Here is a 19,934-nt window from a genome sequence, read left to right as displayed (position 1 = left end):
GTAGATTTTCCTTTAGCTGGTGTTTGTGCAAATTTGTTTGAGGGGCTTGAGGGCTGTCTGAAAAGAGATGGAACTTGTACAGAGAGGTTTTTAAAAGACACACTCTCACTTAAGTTAAGAGCAGGTAAAACCCACTAATTTCTGTATCCTAAAATAATGATGTAGACAGAGTATTTGGAGATGGCCTTCATCAGAATACAGCTTAAGCGCAACGCCCCCAAAAATGTTTTCAAATGTCCCACAGGAGCAATGATGCAGGCATTGTTCTTTGGTTGGTTTGTAGTCCTATACTTTCTCATTACTATCAGAGCATATTGAAAAACCAATGCAAAAAACAATAGCAATAAAATAAATAAATATGTAAACTTCATAACCACATGGGAGCAGAGCACCACCTCTTCTTAATTCTAATTTTTTTTCCAATTATATTTCCACTATTTAAAGAAGTCCCATTGTACCAGCATCCTCGTTTAAGCTGATACCCATGAGAACTTGAATCATTTTCTAAAACAAAACCTCACACACGGTATGGTAGACCTGGATTTATGTAGCAAATATACAAATGTTTGTATTCCGCCGTGACCCCATGAATGTTGCTTAATGTGCTCTTAAGTCCCTTCATAACTAATTAATTTGGTGTTGTGTGAACTTTATAACATTTTTGCCTGATCTAAGCAAAAGTTTTAGTTGTAAAAGTTGTAAGCAAAAGCCACAGACTCTAACTATGGAGTATGCAGCCCTTCTGTCTCCACAATACATGCTGATGATCATATCACCAGCAATGTGGGGTTCAGGACATTATGACACATGGAATGCTGGAAATTGAACCACTAATTTGATCACTCCATTCTAGGTGAGATTGGACAAGCTGTGTCAAGAAAATTCTTTATTGGGAAAATATAACAATATGTTAATTAGGCTTGCACACTTTGAAAAGTCTGAATGTTGGACCAAAGCGACAGTTTTATTTAGAGTTTGAAAACACTGGATATCGAGCCAGACGCGTGCAACACCCCCTTAACACATGTCACAGTGAGACTGCAGTGGGTTTCTCTCTGTGAGGACGCTACTTACGTGCCATTTCCTGTGGGACATAACAAGAGCGCAGACACTCGATGTACCCTTGCTCTTGTCTTCTATGCCACCCCCAGTCTCTGGCAGGCCAAGACAGAGGGTGGCGAAGCTTCGCACCTGGGATGCCCAAATGCCAGATCAGAGGCTTTGGAACAAGGGACGTGGTTTTGAACCCAAATCCTGCTGTGACCAAAACTACAGCAGAGTTCCTCTTCCTCAAGCTCACCTCTCAAGGCAGTAAGATTGCTTGGCTCCCTGCATTGCCAGCAGAAGGCAGAGGGCAGAGGGAAGGCATAGCTCCATGGGACACCACCAGCCGGAAATGATTCTCCGTGTGCCAGCATTGAGATGCCAACGTGACAGGAGAAACTGTGGATATGCATTGGGAAAAAAACTGCTATTCTAATACTTTGGATTTCACAATCCAAAAATCTAATAAAAATAGGAAAATAGATTTGATGCAGGTATGCAGCAATCTCCCAAATAAAACTGCATAAGTAGGCATCCTGGCAGAGAGTTACTCTGTGGATACCATGGATAGACGTGAATTACCTTTTACGATAAAAAATACCTCATGACCTCTGCTTCCCTGCTGCAGACTGTGGAATAATGACAGTCTCAGCGGGGCTCCCGTGGAATTCCAAATGGGAGTCAGAAATGAGGTGGTTCAATCAGTGGGAAAAGGTCAAGTGCATGCAGATTTGCTCTCTTTCGCCATCCTCATTCTTTTTCCCCCAGTTCCACAGCCCCCACCTCCAGGGTACTGAGGCAATCAGGGTAAGGGTTGGTATTTCTGCTGCTTTTGGTGACCATGTTTAAATATTCAACTGAAAGTGCTCCACGGTTTTTTTTCCCCTCCAGATAACAATCGCTGAAGTGCTGTGCTGCAATTTGATATTTCCAGCTAATTCCACTGTTATGTCTAGCACTGTCTCAGTCAACAGTGGAGGAGAGGTGACTGGAGGTCATTACCTGAGCATATTACCTCTCGATGGTGCCTTAAGGAAGTGAAGAAGCAAAAAGCAAAGCAAACTAATGGCCCTGGCAGCTCTGCCTGCAGAGGCACATAGCTATTAGGAAAACTGCAATCCCCCGGTGAAACCTCTATGTCATGTCCTAAGGCTGAGTGTGACAAGACCAGGTTGTCTCTGTCGATCAAGCTGGAGGAGGGCTGAAGCTGCCCTTACATGGCAGCAACCTGGGATACCGGGCCCTGTGGGGATTTTCATCTACACCTGGCTGATTGGCACCCTGGACCTTCGGGGGTTCTCACAGCAGACTATGGCTGCAGGTGTGCTTGTGTTTACATGCATGTCTGCGCCTCTGCTACAAGGCAGATTTGGGGACAAATACTCACCCACACACCAGTTGATTGGAGACTGCATCTCAAGTGGGAATTAGAGCAATTTTCCTTTTCTGTTTGACTTCATAGCATTCATCATAACATAGACTAGTTTGTGTTTTGTCGTGTTTAAATTGGAGGTTATTGCACTGTAATCAAAAGCCTCCTCAATCACTATGCTTGTGCTTGTGCTTAGTAAGACGAGGGATACTCTGGCCTAGCCTAAAGTCTGATCCGATCACAGGACAAACGTGGACGCAGCAGTGAGCTATCTGTTTAATGAGGGTGTATCTAGCGTGAAAAACATAAAATGTCCACACACTTCACGACTTGCCCCGTTTAAACGGGGCAAAAACGGAGACGTTTACATGCGTTTTGGCCGTTCGTTTACACGAAAACGGAGCTCAAAGCCCCCAAAAACGATCATTTCTGAAAACTCCGGCCAAAGTGGAGATTTTCAAAAACTCCGTTTTCACGTTTGCGTCTAAACAGAGAAAACAGAGGAAAACGGAGATTTACGTCACATTATGCGACAGAAACGTCACCAGCAGCGTCATGAGTGCAACCTGTGTTTACAATTTGTTTGGCCACCGTCAATATTTTCTTTTATTTTACCTGTTTAAAATTCTCTCAGACTCTCGTTCCGTCTTGGAAGTAAAGCCTGAATTATGGTCCCGCGTTAAATCAACGCAGAGCCTACGGCGTAGGGTACGCGTTGGTGTAACGCGGAACCATAAATCAGCCTTAACTGGAAGTTACACGTGTCATTTGTTGATGTTTTTTCCAGGATTCTGATTGGCTGGCATGACGTTAACAGCGTTTTCATGCGAGTCCGTGTAAACGAGGATATTTTTGAAAACGTAGAGGGGAAAATATCAGTTTTTGTAAATACCCGGCTACGTGTAAACGTGGCCTTAGAAAATGTCATCCTGGTACAAATACAGCTGCTAAGGAATCAAACAAATTATCTCCATCAGCGAAGTTACAGGCACTCAACCTGTTCTTCTTTAATTGAGCTACGGCAAAGTAATAGCTGTCTGGACCAGGAAGGAGGAAGAGTGGAAACGGGAGCCACTGAACGTCCCGTCCAGCCACCTCAGTGTTACTCATCTACGGACTGGTGAACCTCCATTTCCTCTGTAGCTTCAAGGTTGCCCCCTGCTTCTTAGCCTTTCAGACCCACAGCAGAGGATGACGATCAAGTGGAAGATGGGTGAGGAGGGAGGTCGTTGCTTGCTGAGGGTGGCTGGGGTCAGTGGCATCCATTCACCCCTCTTTTCCCTGCAGGGCCTTTCTCTCTCATCTGTCTGGATGGGTGCCCTCTCTCTGGGGAACAACATGATGAGAGGCCCGTGCTCTGCTGCTGTCTCTGCCTTTTATGTCTCCATCTAGGGCAGTGGTAGAGAGATGTGGAGGGGAGGATGAAGGAGGGGGCAAGCTACAAATGTCACCCATAAGGGGGATTTAATTAAAAATGACAGGGGCTGGCGCTGGAGAGTGAAGCCACATATGTGCGGAATTTGGGCGCAGTGAAAGCAAGTGCCTATGATTTATAATTCAAGTAATGCTCTGCACTGCTTTTAATTCAACGGCCAATGAAAAAAAAAATATCAAAAGGCTGCCCCTGTGAGGCTAATCCAATATGATATTTTTAAGGGCAGGCGGTCAATAGCTTTTTGAAAAGCCAGCTTCTCTGACTCCCTTTCTGCTTCTCTCTCTTCTCCACTTGTCTTTCCCCATCTCATTCTGCTGCTCCCTCCTTTCCCTCCCAAGCGCTCCCCACTCTTCAGCAGCGCCTCAACCCGCCCTCCCAAGCCCAGACACAGAGCAGGCTGTGATAATGGAAACATCCCGCTCTCCGCCTCCCGTTTCTTCTGCTAAGCTCTGTGCGCTCGGGGGAAATTGATTGTCTGGCTAGCCGATCTGAGCGCTTCCAGCTGATGGTAGAGCCAGTTAAGTCCTTTTTTATTGAGGGTATGAGGGATTTTTAATGGGAGTCACATCAATGAACTGTGCAGCCACTCAGGATCTGCATGCACATTTATTTTTTGTTCTTAAACCCCCGATTGCCTCGCAAACCCAACTGCTCTTTCACCCCAGTCCTCACACCTAAAACGTGTCTAAAGGACAGCAGATGCAAATGAAACAGCTCACCTCCGCCTCACTACCAGGTAATCTGTGTTAAGGGATATATTAATCTTTGGCTTCCTGATGAGAGTCCAGGTTGCCCTACCCACAGCCCGTTTCCACTTTTGGCAAAACCTGGGCCACAATCAATCAGTCACCGAGACTAGCCCAGCATGGTGACCTGAGTGTACCCACTTCTGCGAGCCAGATCCACTGTCCGATTTTCGGCACCCCTCCTGAGTCTGCATGAACAATTGGCTCATTGAAGCCAAGTGCTGCACAGTGGTGGAAATCCAACACTTGCTCCCCCCTCGCCCCCATTCCTCCTATCCAAGGACAGAAAGGAGGCTATTATGTCCAAACATCCTCATTATGAACCTCAAGTCAGTCGCTGTGGTAGTTCTTCAATCAAAGGGTTTAACAGGTGGAGTTGTAGAGACGGAGAGAGGGAGAGTTAGAGAGACAGAGAGGGTCAGTAAAAGGGAGGGCAAGGGGAAGACTGGAGACTGTTCTTTTTCTCTATTGATCTGAGTCCTAACTCCCACTGGCTGCTCCTCAATAAAGGACCTTGAGAGGAAGTGGGCTAATCCTGTGAAATTGGAAGTGGGGAATCGATTAAGAGGACTGTTGAGGATTTCCTCCATTTCTTTGCTTCCCCCTCCATCTTTACCTCCACCAATTTTATTTTGAACAGTGACCCCCTCACTTCCCTCCACCCTCTCTGAAGCCTCATTAATGAGCCCGGTTGAACCTCATTCAGCAAATACCCTTTTTCCAAATGCACACGGAGCTCTGCTTGTCTCTCAAGCTTCCTCTTTCTTTTATGCACAGCACCATATGGAATATCCACACAGACCAACGAAAACAAGCCCAGATCTGAAGACGGAGCTAACACAGTCACCTTGTTGTTGGTGGCCTCTGTATGAAGCAACTAGAGGGTGATTTTCAGCTGAGATGTAGCTAATTGGCCTGTGAGGAGCTGAGAATGAATGTGGACAGTGCTTCATTGCTTCCCCAATCAAAGTGACTCTTTAAAGCATATCAGGAGGCTGTTTACGGGTCTGAGACAATGTTTCCCTGATGGAAAAGCACAGACCTGCTACTCCCACTCAGCCTCTGTAAACTTTGGTGAAAACTGCTAGGTTCAAGCCTCCCTCTTCATTTGCTTGAATCAGCCTGAAGTCCCTTATAGGTAAGCCATGTAAACAAAGGCTAATAAAAATGTTTTTGGTGCATTCAATGTGAAGAAAAAAAATCAACTTGGCAGAAAAAGGGGACTTATTCAAAGCTCCATCACTGTAAGTGAGAAATTCACCTTCCTGACTGCTGCAGCTCTGTCTAATCCAAAACTGATTAGAGCTAAATGTGCGCGCTCTGAGAGCTTTCAACCCTGACTCTTCTCTGTCCCTTTACACTATTTTGTGAGAGGACAGAGGACGGTGCTCAGGGAGCAAACACAGCAGCTGCACAGCACTTTACATGCGGCCAGCATGGCCAGGGCCAGACATTGTAAATGTTTACAGACCCTCAGGGTCAGCCAGGGCCAGTGAGGCACCTTAAACACGGTCTGTTCAGCCCTGTTGCTACGACTGCACAATCAGCTCAGTTAAACAGCCTCCCTCACAATAAGTAGCCAAACAACATGGAAATATCCAAGGTCTAAGTGCAAAAGCGAATGAAACTGTTTAGAATTCCACAGAGTAGCGAGGGAACACAGTGTCAACAAGAGAAAAACGAAAGTATACTTTTCTTCAGTTGGGATTAACCACCCATTTCTATCATTCACCATGAGAGATAGATTACACACAAACGACAAACACAGGCCTCTCTCATTCCTTTGCTTTAGGCAGGCTGAACTCCTGACCTGCATCGTTCCATTATTACGCTGTTAACTTACATTTCCGTCCAAGGGCTTGCGGTGGCTCCAGGGTCTTGCTGGCACATACTGGGTGCTGGGGTGGAGGGTTCTGCCTCCTCTGCAGACAGGCCAGCATGGCGAGGTGTGCACAGTACTACAGCCGGGGGAGTTCTGCGGCCAACCTGCAGCATAAAAGAGGAGGAACATTAATTCGGCTGATACGAGGTCAGAGCTCCATGGCTGTGTCTGGTATAAGCCAGCAAGGACCGGCTCTGGCTTTGATGGGTTAAGTTCCTCACCAGGGATTTAATTGGGGAAAGCATTGCCTACAGCTGCCTGCCTCTCGGCTGTGTGTGCTGAATGATAAACACACACCTGCGCTGGGGCAGCGCGGTTGACATGGGTTCAGAGCACAGTCCGCGCCAGTCACTCCGCAGCTTCAAACAGCACGTCCACACAACCATTCAACCACATCTCCTGTCTGTGAAACCATCCTCAAAGCAAACATAAAGGCTAACACAGAGAGCAGCAACACGCAGGAACACTGAAACACATTCTTTTCGGGGGTAGTGTGTATGTGGTGATTGATGGTGTTATCTATGGACAGTGAAGAAAAAAATAAATAAATAAAAAAGGCCTGTCTGCTACAACTTAACATGCAACAGCTCTGGGGGACTGTCAAAAGAGTCTTGGGGGCCTGAGCAGTGTGTGGATGCATGTGTAGCTGTGTGTTGAACCGTATGGCCGTGTGTGAATGTGTGTGAGTAAATGCAATGGATTGGGAGGGGGACTCTGCCAGCCGTACATCAGGGCTGGTGACGGCACTAATCAATCTCCCTCGAGGCCATAAATCTCTGCTTCTACACTCCTCCTTTTCCTCCACAGCCACCTTCACTCAGGAACAGGGAGCCAGTTGCTACTAGTTTCTTCTCAAAAAGCCCATCATAGTTCCAGTGAAAACAAAGGACACAGTCATAAATATAAAAATATATAAAAGAAAACAATGGCTCCCTCAGTGAGAACCCCTCAACAATCGAATAGAACGGAGGCTATCATTCATCACCAATAAAGCAAAGTCACATAACACAGTGATGACTGATTACAAACACTCTGGATTACGCACTAGATGAGAACGGCTGAAGGAACAATTTAGGCCCAGAAAGTGTTTTTATATGATAAGGATCAAGATTCACTCCTCTGCTGTTTACTCAGTTGCATACTGTTGCATGTGTTTATTGCATTTAACACTGCAGAGGCTCAGGTTCACCTACAATGGATGATGGTTGCATCTATAAAAAGAATTGAGGCTTTAATCTTAGCTGTGACTGTCTTTGACTCTCTTGTCCAAAATGCATCAATATGAAACACTATTGTTTCCATCTGGGCTGGTCTCCTCCCATATTAAAACAAAGAACAGAGGCAAATATTTCATCTGTGCTGTCAGCGCCAGCGTCTCCTGCCATGATGCGTGGCAGATTATTGAAAAATGATTTCTCATGTGCCTGTCAAAAGCTAGTCCTCTGTTATTTATTTTCTCGGTGAATCACTAAATGAACATTTAGCCACCTGCCGTCAGTCCATTACTTAGTTTTATAGATTATAATTTTAATATGAAGGAAAGCAATTATAATGATTAGAAGATAAATTAATGGCAGTGCATGAAGTTCTGGCTCCTGTCCTTCTCATTTAAGGAATATAGCAAAATGTCGACCGCCCATGAAATCATGTAAATATTAAAAAAAACAACTCCCTGAACCATTTACACAAAAACAGTGTGCACACATGACACAATGTATTTGTAATATCTGACTTAATAAAATCATCTAAACCTGAGCTATGTCTCAATCATCATTAGATTTTAGTGTTATTTTATAGAAAACCTGAAGTTTCTCCTTTATTCAATTTATTAAAAGAAAGAAACTAGATTGGAGGATTTAAAATTACAAGCAACATTTAGCTCTTCCTATGACTGATGTACAAATGCAGGAAGCAAATATGGTAGGCAAGCATATCCTCTGACCCTATAATCACTTTTCTGGGTAAAATTAGTTAAAGATGAAGAGCAGATGTTACAGAAATGCATCAAGCTTACAAATAATTCACCCTTTCCCAAATAAAAAAGCCTTTTTTCATAAAACAGATTTTTTTCCCCAAAACATTACACTTGACCTCATACCCTCAGGCTTGTACAATGCACTTAACAAAAGTCACATGAGTATTTCTAAATCCTGTCACAAGCAGCACAAAACAACACTTTTAGCACAGACCTGACAGTGCGAAAAGCACTAAAAATGCATCTTCCTCATAAAAAGAAGTAAATTAAATCTCCACAGTCCACAGTTCAGTCGCTCTCCCTTTCACTAACACATGCTCACACACAAACACACACACTGACATTGCAGATGGAAGAGAGGGACCACTCTATGTCTCGCCAGGTGCTCAACCTAACAGGAAAAAAAGGAGAAAAAGAAAAAGAAAAAAAAAAGGTTGCTTGCAGTGCCATTTCCTCTCACACACGGGGAGGCCTGGCCCAAACACACTGGCACTTTGAGCTCATTACTGGCTATTCACATAATCCTTTTCTGTGTTCTCTCTGTGAGGGTACTAATTTCACAACGAGCCCATCCTCACAGTCCATTTGTTCAAAGATAGTGGTTTAAGAGAGGGGAAGTGGACACGTGGTGTAGATTGAGACTAAAAGCTGTCTTAACGGGGAATACCGCGGCAGTTTTTCCCTCTCAGTAATGAAAGACAATCGTGTAACTACCCTCTATTTTTCTCCATTTGCTGCTCACCAAATGTATTCGGAGGCATTATGCTTCGCTGAAAGAGATCTGCTTTTTTTCTTTTTTTCAATTCAATTTCAGGAACCAATTTTCTCTTATTATTGCCTTTAAGAGAGAGGCAAAAGGAACAAGTATCCTGCTTGTTTGTCATGTCCCCCTTTCCCCTCATCTTCTCATATTAGGTCATTGTGCTACTTAGCAGATGTCTATCAGTGGCAGGAAATTATCTCTGAAACCAAAAGCCTGTGACCCATCACCCAGCTGCCCCTGAAAACAGCCTGTCTTGACGAGGTCAATCTCTGTGAAGGTGCTGGGGTATGTGTGTGCGAGCACTCATGCTCACTGCCCTACATGCTGCTCAAAACACCACCTGCACTTCACTCACTCATCAAATCCACTCACAGGTCTCCTATTACACCAGAGCAGGGATATCTCAAAAGCCAGGATGTCTATCGGCTCTTTGCTGTTCTGCTAACACTGCTGCAGGGTTTGCAATGGGGGCGGAAGATCAGTCCCGTGAGATGAGGGAATAAGCCGGAATCAAGAGGCAGTGGGCATGGCGGAGGGCTATTTCTTAGTTAAAAGGTTCTTAAACTGCAGAGGAGATCAGAGGAGATGGCTCCCCGTGCCCATAGCTGTCTGCTCAGATAAGCATCCAGCCAAGTGCGGGCTGCAACAGGGTGGTCATGGGTGAATAAACAGTGTGTGTGTGTATTGGGCTATATGTTTCAGGTGAAAGACACAGTGAGGCAGCTGATACTCATGGATGGCTATTAAACCTCAGAACTTTTTACTGTGAGCATCTTTGATGTAAAACCTTTAAAGGCTTAAAATGTATATAAGGCCCCGGTTAAAAGAAAAATGCCAGCTGTCCAGAGTTTTATATAGGAAACACAACTGTAGCGCTATTTGCGCTCGGAAATTGTTTATTTGGCTTTTATTCTTATAAGAAAACCATTGTGGTTACTTCCAGTGACCTGGTGCCATCCATTTAAATTACTGCTGGCAGGGACAACTGTGCAGAACAACTGGAAGGATTTGATTTGTACTTCACAAATTGTGACTGACACAAGCTGGACTTTTAGATAAAAAAATATGTTATTATTTTTGACTACTGGGCTCATTTGACACCAGACTCAAAGCAGATGACACCAATCCCCTCTGAAGGCAAAGCAAGGTGCTGTTAGTGAGAGTTTGGCTTTGTAATACATGAAAGTGGACTTCTTTTTACCTGATCCAGCTATATGGTAGCTGTTTGCCACAAGCACAAGCTTCATGGACAAAAAAATCAATAGCGACATTCATGAATGTTGTAATTAAAGATCATATCAGGACAAATCAATATTCTTCTAAACTTATTTTATTCATTTTCATTTTTTGTAAAACTTCCTATGCTAGTGTCAAACAGGCTCCTCCAACACATGAAGGCGGTGTTTCATCCAAAAAGAATGGTGACCCCACCATCCCACTATGGGACGCCCCATGCAGTGCTTTTAACAAGCTACTGAGTCTCCCCTCTTAATAAGCCCAAACAAGTTAATCCAATCGACACACTCAAACCCTTTCTTTTTCTTTAACAAGGCACTGCCTCTACCCCGCTAATCCCTGGCTCCCCTTTCTCCGTCACCATACTGTCACATGAATGGAAGGAGAGTGAAAGGCTCCATTAGGAAGGACTGGCAGTAAACCCCTTTCGGCTCGGCGCTTTCCACACACCAGCACTAAATAATTTGCACTCAGACTGTATATTCTAAACACCCACACACTAATGCTCACATATGCCTGATATTAAAACTGGTGTATTTGGACATGGCACAAAATGAGAGGTTATGTTCACTGACCCTGATCCACATGTATGCATAAACACACATGCGTCAACAACAAAACTGCACACAAACAAAAAATTCTGAGGGGACGTTTGCCGACAGGCACGCACTCTGGGACATAAAAAAGGCATTGTTAACAAACCCTCCCAGCTCCACAAACAAGAGCCACTGATTCCCTAACAATACAAGCCCCTGGATGCAATCACCCACCAGCTCTGCACAACCTCACACCAGCACAATAAATAACCAGCACAACAAAAGGCCATTGTGTGTAAAAGCCCACAGTTTGAGCATTATTGCCATGATATACAGTGTTGGTGTAACATATTGGCAGCGGACTCTTATATATGTGATGTAGCATGTCACTGTTATTGGGGCTTATACAGCCCATGTCGAGCAGAACTATTTATAAGAGGTCTCTCAGCAGATGAAGGGCATTTTGAAAAAAAAAACAAACAAAAAAAAAAGAAAAAAAAAGAAAACTTAGCAACTAGCTTTCCATATTCCAGTCAGCTTCAATAGTTTCACCCACGGGATGAAGGGTGAAGAATGTCTGGCAGTCCAACAGCAGTGAGTTGTCTGTCATCTCTAATCAAAACACGCATGCCTAGACTAATGTCAACCCTGTAATAGCAATGCAGACTAATTGACTTCACAGCCAACAACTGCATCTCTGTGCTACCATAGGTGTCACTAATAGGGGAAAGAAAAAGATCATAAAGCAGCGAATGACTAAGGCTCTAAATTTAAAACAAACCACAATAAAAGGCAATAAAAGGCAGAGGTCCAGAAACTATGAAAGTATGTATACAAACCAGCTTTGAGATGATAGATTGTAAAGCAATTAGAACTGAGGGTGAAGTCTATTCTCTACCTGAAGTTAAATGTAAAGTTGAAACTCACAGTTGGTCTCAGTGTCTTCACTACCTCTGGTTAGAGCCGTTAAAACAATTTCTGATACAAGTATTCAGATTGTTCTAGTTAGGATCAAGTTATTTGCTGGTTTCAATGTGTGTTTTGATGACAGAGGCTGGATCAGCGCCGGCAGGGCAGCTCTCAGAGCTCCGCTCTCTTTTTACACCTGCTTCTGCCTCTGCCATTCTTAACAAGCTCTGCTACGGTGTGAAGTGTGACGACTCAAGCCAGGAAACAATGCATGTGGCAGTTCTCTGAAGAATTACACCAGCAGCTTTTGGTGGGAATTACCAAGGCATTACTGAAAATAAAGTCTTGAGATACATCTTTTTTCACGGTGATGACCAGAACAGGTGTTATCATAAGCTAAGCCTGATCCAGCTGACATTCATGTTGGTCAAACACGTGTGACATTTTCATTCAAGTCCCTGAAGCACCAGTGAGCCACTTGACAGTGTCCGGATGCTCGTTCATGACTCGTTTGTCACGTCTACTGTTTTGGCTTCTGACAGAGGCTTTGATAACTCCTGCTGAGGTAAGAATTTGTCATCTCGCGGTAAAAATGATAAATTCCTGTTGATGACGTTTTTGTGGAAAGCTGATTTATGGTTCTGCGTTAAATCCACGCACAACGTACGTGAAGGAAGGAAGGAAGGAAGGAAGGAAGGAAGGAAGGAAGGAAGGAAGGAAGGAAGGAAGGAAGGAAGGAAGGAAGGAAGGAAGGAAGGAAGGAAATGAGCCTGAAAGAAAGAAAGAAAGAAAGAAAGAAAGAAAGAAAGAAAGAAAGAAAGAAAGAAGGATAAATTCCCGTTGATGATGTTTTTGTGTAACAAACATGGCGGATCTGAGAGCGAGATAGATTTATAGTTATAAAGGTGGAGTTGAATTGGTATTTTTTTTAATCGTCATTTTTATCGTTATCGGGATAAATGCCAGAAATTATCGTGATACATTTTTTAGTCCATACCGCCCATCCCTACTGACCACTTTTAAAAATCTGATTGTCAGTGTTGTTCAAATCTTGATCTATTCTTCTATAAAACTAAAACAGGGCAAAATGGGAACAAACATTATGAAATGCCAATCACATTTGAATGTTTACATTTATAGCTTTGAAATCAAAAGTATAGAAGCATTGTAGTCTTACTAGAAAAAAACTGAAAGGTGTTTGGTCCAGAATATCATGTGTGATCTGATCCCATACTGGCCAGACTCCACTTTCTTCATTTCCAGCAAGGTGCCCCTCCAACATGACTGAGTCTTCTGCTTATGGCAGCGAGGGGACATTGACCTTGTTAAACATTGTCAAACAACCCAGAGCGGTAACGCATCCTCCTCTGCTCTTACTGCCTTTGTTGTATTGTTTTAAAGGGTAAATGCTTTGGTCGTAAACTAAACTTTGCACGACATTGCAACCAACTGAACAAATGTGGAACTCACTGAACATCTTATTAGCTATACACCAGAACAAGAAGCTACATCAAAACTACAAACAGATCATTAAAAGTACAAGGAACAAAACTGATTTCTCCAGCAGTTTTTGGTACAGATTCAGCCTCACTATGTCGATCTTCCAACATAAATCGCCAGTCCTCCACACTAACTTCACCCAGATGTGAGAAACGAGCCATGCTTTGTGGTTTTCACGCTGGGATTTATATTTTCCCCTGTAAACCTTATTACACACCATTTGTAAAGCATTGTTGATATAGCAAAATTTCTTATCCCGACGTGACACAATCCTTTATTGTCCCCGACAGGTCCATTCATGGCTTAACGCAACAACAATAAAACAACAGCCCCACCCCCCCCACCCATACCCATCCTATAGTAGTTCACTTGAATATTCAGAAGCATTCATTGTCTTTTTTTTGTCCATTGTTTATTGTACTGTCATTTCTAAGCTTGGTTCCTGAACTTCAAAGAAAGGCTTAGTCAATTTATGATGAAATGGAGTGAGCAGGCGACAGAGAAGAAGGGAAGAAAGAGAAATGCTCTCGCCTTGAAACTTGTGCTTATTAATGGGTGTTCAATAAATCAATGAAATATAATTAAATTCAAACAATGTAATTTTCCTTTCAGTTGCCGAAGGCTGAGTCTAAACATCGTTCCTTGCAGGGCCTTAGGTGACCCCAATTCCCACAGTTCGCCAACAACTCAGAGTCTTTCACTGGAGGATGTCACAGATCCAATAGTCAGTCATGCATAACGTTAATGTGTCATGAAGCCTAAAAGGCAATCAAATAGTGCACTATTGAGTTGTTGACACTGATCTCATTTGATATATCTTAAGTGTGGCAAAGCCACTTTTTTTCTCAGCTGGATATTGAAGACTAAAAAGAGAGGATGACACAAGTGCTCACAGCTAAGCTAGCTGGGATTTTCTCCTCAAATATTCTCCTCACTGCAGTCTCCATCACTGAGACTCAGCATTCTCCCTTTACCGTTACACTCCTTCTCCCTCCAGGAGCCGGCCCTGGCCATGCCAGCAACGGATATCCAGTTGGACAGAGCGGGAGGTGAGCCTGCGGTTGATAATAACCTGCTGGCTAAAGGCACAGATGGCACAAACATCAGCAAATGTTTATGCCACAGTGATTCAAGGACTCTTTCTGACAAGTTGACAGACAAACTCGGAAACCTGAGAAATCCCACAGCGGGCTGATGAATTACTGCAAGCGAGTTCAGTGCAGAAAAACTGGCAACCTGGCTGTGAGTGCAAACACAGAGTTAAAGCACTGAACTTTGGTGCTCCTTTCACAGGTGAACTGTCGGCTCAAGGATTGGCCTAAAAGGTTTTAAAGGTTGAAAAAGTTAGATGCTTTCCATGGTGAGAGGTTGGTGTTGCCTTCAGTGAGTTTGATCATTCACAAAGTGAATTAATAAGTGAGCTCTTCGTGGAAATTACAGTTTACTGTATGTCCAGACTGATTATCTCCTCCCTCTCAAGGATTTTTGATACATTTTCCTGCTCTGATTTATTTGGTAGACCTAGAACTTGTTGTCTCTGTTCCAGGTTTCAAAGCTGCCCTTCAAGGAAACCAAAGCCTTTGGTGCATCTGTTAAGATGAATTTTCTGCTCTATAAAGAGGCATATTCTGATAAAGTGAAATACATGCGACCATCACTGAATTTCAGTGCAAGATCTGGCTCTAGATGAGGGGAGCTGGACAAAGTAATTGAGTTTATTGATGTTGTTGGCATAGAGTTTTTATGGCAGTGGGGGCATCAAACATATCAGGGTAAAAAGGCCTCAGAGGCATCTCTCTTCTTGAGGACTCCCTGGCAGATGAGCTCCTTTAGCTGTGTGTGTTTGTGTGTGTGTGTGTGTGTGTGTGCGTTACAACTTGGTTCTTTGGTTTGTCCTTCACAAGAGACAGGTAACACTGCCAAGACCCAGTAATTAGTGCAGATGGAGACTGTAATACTCTCTTCCCCTCCCTGCAGAAATGCCAAGGGAGGCAATCTATAAATTCCTGCATATTAATGCAATTTAAAACCACTCCAGACACCTTGCTGGAGGCAGGTGATAAAAAGGTGAAAGGCAGGCTACCTGGCACACAGCTGCTGATATGCCGGTGACATCGGCCCTGTCTCAGCAACTCCCTTGTCCCCAACACACACCAAAATAAGTTCATAATCCATCTCTTTTCTTATGAAATGCTCTCCAAATCCTGACCTTAGGCCTTACAACTGGGTCTCCATCAATAATTAAATGGTAATCTAAAAACCCATTTTAGTTGGGTCATCTTTCTGCACCATTGTCCCCGCTTCTCTTCCTCTTTCATCTATTTTTTCCTCTTACGGTAAGATCTAGTTAGAGATTCCATTAGCATGAGAAAGCAGGCTGGTAATTGTCTTCACCCTACTGAGTGATCCCTGGATAGAGGATTAGGCAAAGAGAAAGCCTTATTTCAACTCTGAGCACAGATGCTGCCCACAGCCACCCTACCCAGATTAGATTAGACAGCAGAGGGATGAGACCAACTGGTAACTTATAGCAACATCAAACATATAGGCCGAACAAAAGGGTAGGAAATCCAAAGTTTTGTTCAAATCTCAGCCCCAGCTGTAAACTCCCTTGTTTTGATATATTTAATTTCTTTTGGGAAATTTTCTTTCTAATCTACTAATGTGCTTTTCTGTTGAAAATACGGATTGGAGGAAGGCAGCTTATAGTTTCTCCCTCTCTGATATGCACAGAGTATTTAGAGCTGAATCTCCCTAAATCATCCCCCTGGGCCACCCTGTCCGTCACTAATCTGCCCGCCACCGCCCACTCATAAGAAGGTGTCACATTTCTGGCACTCCTCCACCGGATAAGCACTTCAAACACCAGAGCTTCTCCACTTGACCTTTCCATGGAGATGATCGATTAAGCCAACAGGATTTATTCCATAAACAGGCAGCCATTACATCAAAAAAGCCAAGGAATTTACCTCTGAGGCAGAACTTAAAATCCATATAAGCTTCATGAAGATTCCAATTTTTATTGGCTTTTTAAATCCACTTCTTGCACCACATTAATAACCACAGAACCATTTCACAATATTTTCGTCTGGCATCTGACTCATCCCCATTCTCAACCTGCAATAAGTGAAGCAAATACCACAACAAAGTAAATTCAGTTACCTGTCCTCCTTGAGAGTGCTGATGCAGAAAAACTTTGTACCCCTACAAAGTTAAACAGTGCAGATAAGGTTGCTTTATTAGAGGTAGCACACATATTGTGGAAATTTAGATCTGCCCAGGAAGCCCTGTAGGTTAAACCAAAGGAGTACTGAGGCCAGTAAAAGGTCTGCCTCCCGCTTGCAGCATAAGCCATTAAGTTACAACAGTGCAGGCTTCCTGTTTTCATGCTTGAACACCTACATGCTTTCAGCAAGGACAAGAAACAATCTCAACTGAAACATCAGGGAAGAGAAACCCAAGACGACAAAAGAACATTTCAGTGACAGAGTGGTTTAAGCTGCAACAAATCGCACATCACTTCAAATCCTATTTGTGAAAGTTATATCAGAAAACCCAAAGCGAGTTTCATTTCACCAGGAAAGGAAAGATCTTCCTCTGAGAAGACTCCTGTTCGTGATCACAGTGGCCAGCGAGCTGTGCTTCAGCTCTGAGGGACTGCTGCTCTATGGTAATCATATCCCATTTGAATGGGGCAATACCGCCACTCCTGCTGCCCATTCCCCCTGCATCCTTGACTGGAGTCTTTGATAGACACTAATTCTAGCTCCATCTATAAAGCTCCTCTCATGCATTTTTAATAGAATCTATTACTTTAGGATTAAATTATAAAAGACTGTCCTCCTTAAATTTTTAATAGTTTGCATAATTGGTATCAGGCTCTGAATGCGAACCATAAAAACCCAGTTTGTACAGGACTGAGCTGCAGAACGAGTCACAAAAAAACACACACACACACACTCATGGCAATATGACACTGCCACATTCAAGCACATCTGCTCAGGCTCATACACTCGTGTGCAAGAGGAGCCTTTATAGCTTTGGTCGGTGTGAGCTCCAGATGAAGGGGACAATGAGGTCAGAAAACGTGAGAGTTGCTTTTGGCTGCTGAACTCCTGAAGGAGCCTGAGGCAGGAGGAGTCCGCTGATGGAAACAGGGGGCCTTAAACAGGTGCCCACGGACACCTGCTACCCCTGATTTCAACTGCGATCACAACACTCAGCAGGGCAAACAGCAAAAACTACTTAGCTGGTTACAGCCTCACTTTGTCCCCACAGTCACAGATAAGTGTGTCCGGCCTGCTTTAATGGGAGTGCATCTCCCCACACTGTTCCAGGCAGATCAGCCGTGAGTTAAATGTCATCTGCACTTTCTCACACTCTGCATCTCTTGCTCAGCTCTTTCCAATAACAGACAGCGTACAGGAGAGCAAATGAGTCCGAGGCATCTTTTCAAAACTAAAGCCCCCTTAGAAATCTATGCACGTCACCATCCCCCAAATTAGCACCACAGGGACACCTTCCTCACCGCCCCCGCCTGCTGGCAGCAGCTCTTTGGCATATCTGTAGTGGGGAAAATATTTCACACTGCATGAATTATTAAGTGTGGGGCCAGTGCTAAGCAGTGTGAAGATAGACCAGTTATTCACAGCTCTATTGGGATGGATGCGCTGGAAACCCGGGCCGCTCGCCTATCAGATCGTTTGTCACGAGCGATAGACAATTTACAATGAGAGAATTTTTCAATTTATTCATTCTGCTGTCACTGCAGTTTTCTAGCACCGCTCATTCTACTCAACAACCCCCTCCTCCTTCAAGTCTGTCTCATCTGCTGTGGGGTTTCTGAGCCTTGAAACCCGGTCCTCTGTCTCATGCTCACTTTGTGTTCCCATAACCTGAGGAGACAAAAGGGGAGGGGACGCATGTGCAGAAGGCACAGCGAGAGCAATTCTGCTACTTTAGTGATCTTAACTGATGTAAAGGTATGTTGAGGACATCCTGTGACATGTGACGGACTCAGGCCCAAGTGATGAAGCTGGTGCTGCAGCTTTGTGATAAAGGAAACAGGAAACCAAGGAAGAAGGTGCATGATGGTTCCTCTTTGGGCTGAGCTCATGGCAAGAGTAGGACCCCTTATTAGATGTTAGAGGCCTAGATATTGTGAATATCCCCCTTCTGTTTGTTACTAAATGGCATTTTAAAAAATGCATAGAAAAAAATGCGTATTTCAAAACAAAGGCATTCCAATTTAGTCTATGGAAATTTTATTCAGGAGAAACAAAAGGATTCCAGAGGGCAGAAATGCCAAATATTATCTCCCACACACGTAGACAGAAGACCTCAGCACAAATGTGTGCCAGACGGTAGATTTTTAAAATGTGAATGTGAACCACCTGTTAAACGAGCCACGGATTTGTTTTTTTTGTCGGTTAAAACCCTCAATTAATGAGGACAAATTAAACTTAAATTAATGAGATTTTTTTTCAATACTGAGCATGCAATTTGGATCATACATGTAGATTTGTATAAATATATTTCACCTTAGAAGGAGCTCAGTGTCTCTGTGTCTGTGATGTCCTTTGAATGCTTAACATAGACAGCTTTCAGTGAATAGTTCCCGTGAAAGGCAGAGATTTTAGATAAATGTCCTCAGAGGCAAGACATCTGCCCTTTTCCTGATGATGCATTCTTATACTCAAATACCCACTCCCCCTTAACATGCGAGCACATAGACACACACTCTTGCAAACAGACACGCAGTGCCAACAGTTCCAGTGAGGGCAGCATTTGTTTGGGGACAAGGTGACCCTGTTGCCTGGGGGCCTGTGAACAAGCACAATGGAGGCCTCTCATCCTGCGCACACCCAGCCGGCTGTGTTGGGCCGACGGTGGGTAGAGGGTGGGGTGTGAGAGGCATCACAACACCCTTCTAGCGCAGTTTTAAAACCCTATTGAGAAAGCCCCCTGAGATAGCTCCTTTCACACCCCGCACAGACGGAGCAAAATCCCCGCTTGTAACCCAGAGTCACGCAGTCAACAGATGGAGCGGCTATTGAGTGAAGGATTGCACCAGCAGAGGCGGCTCCCCATCCATCCCCGCTGGAAACAATAGGGCAGCAGGTCAAGAGTGCTGTCTCCTGGAGGAGGGGGTCAGGGAGGAGGGGCATGCTTTGACACAGTCAAGCTATGTGAGCACTTTGAAACCAGAGGAACTGAGAATCCCTTATTCAGAGGCTCGTGGCTCTCAAGCTGGTTGCCGTGTATTAGAATCAGGTGGTGGTGGCAGCGTTGGAGGGGGTCGCTTGTATTGTTGTGTGAATCTGGGACAGCAGTGTTTGTGTTTAATGCTCATAACGCACACATAAAAAGACACACCAGTGCACACACTTTTGCACATCCAGAGAGAAGACAGTCTCACAGTTAAAGACACATTTCAAAGAACAACTGGTACAGATACTCACTCGGCTTTGTGCACAAAAGGATACACACAAAGAACTTCATGGCAGCTAAATAAAAAAGGCTGTGCAATGACACGC

General features: G+C 44.0%; 1 protein-coding gene across 1 annotated transcript in view; it reads right to left on the bottom strand.

Annotated features, from left to right (window-relative positions):
* Positions 1-19,934, bottom strand: part of fam222aa (family with sequence similarity 222 member Aa) — a 45,521-nt gene that overhangs the window by 14,467 nt on the left and 11,120 nt on the right. Inside the window, exon 2 of the mRNA XM_061729120.1 lies at positions 6,441-6,583. Within this exon, the coding sequence (XP_061585104.1) occupies positions 6,441-6,537 (97 nt within the window). The 5' untranslated portion in view covers positions 6,538-6,583. The remainder of the gene's footprint in view (positions 1-6,440; positions 6,584-19,934) is intronic.

The sequence above is a fragment of the Cololabis saira genome, chromosome 9 (assembly GCF_033807715.1).
Source record: "Cololabis saira isolate AMF1-May2022 chromosome 9, fColSai1.1, whole genome shotgun sequence".
NCBI lineage: Eukaryota > Metazoa > Chordata > Actinopteri > Beloniformes > Belonidae > Cololabis > Cololabis saira.
The sequence above is the reverse complement of the archived record's forward strand: the minus strand, read 5'-3'. Positions and strand labels throughout refer to the sequence as shown.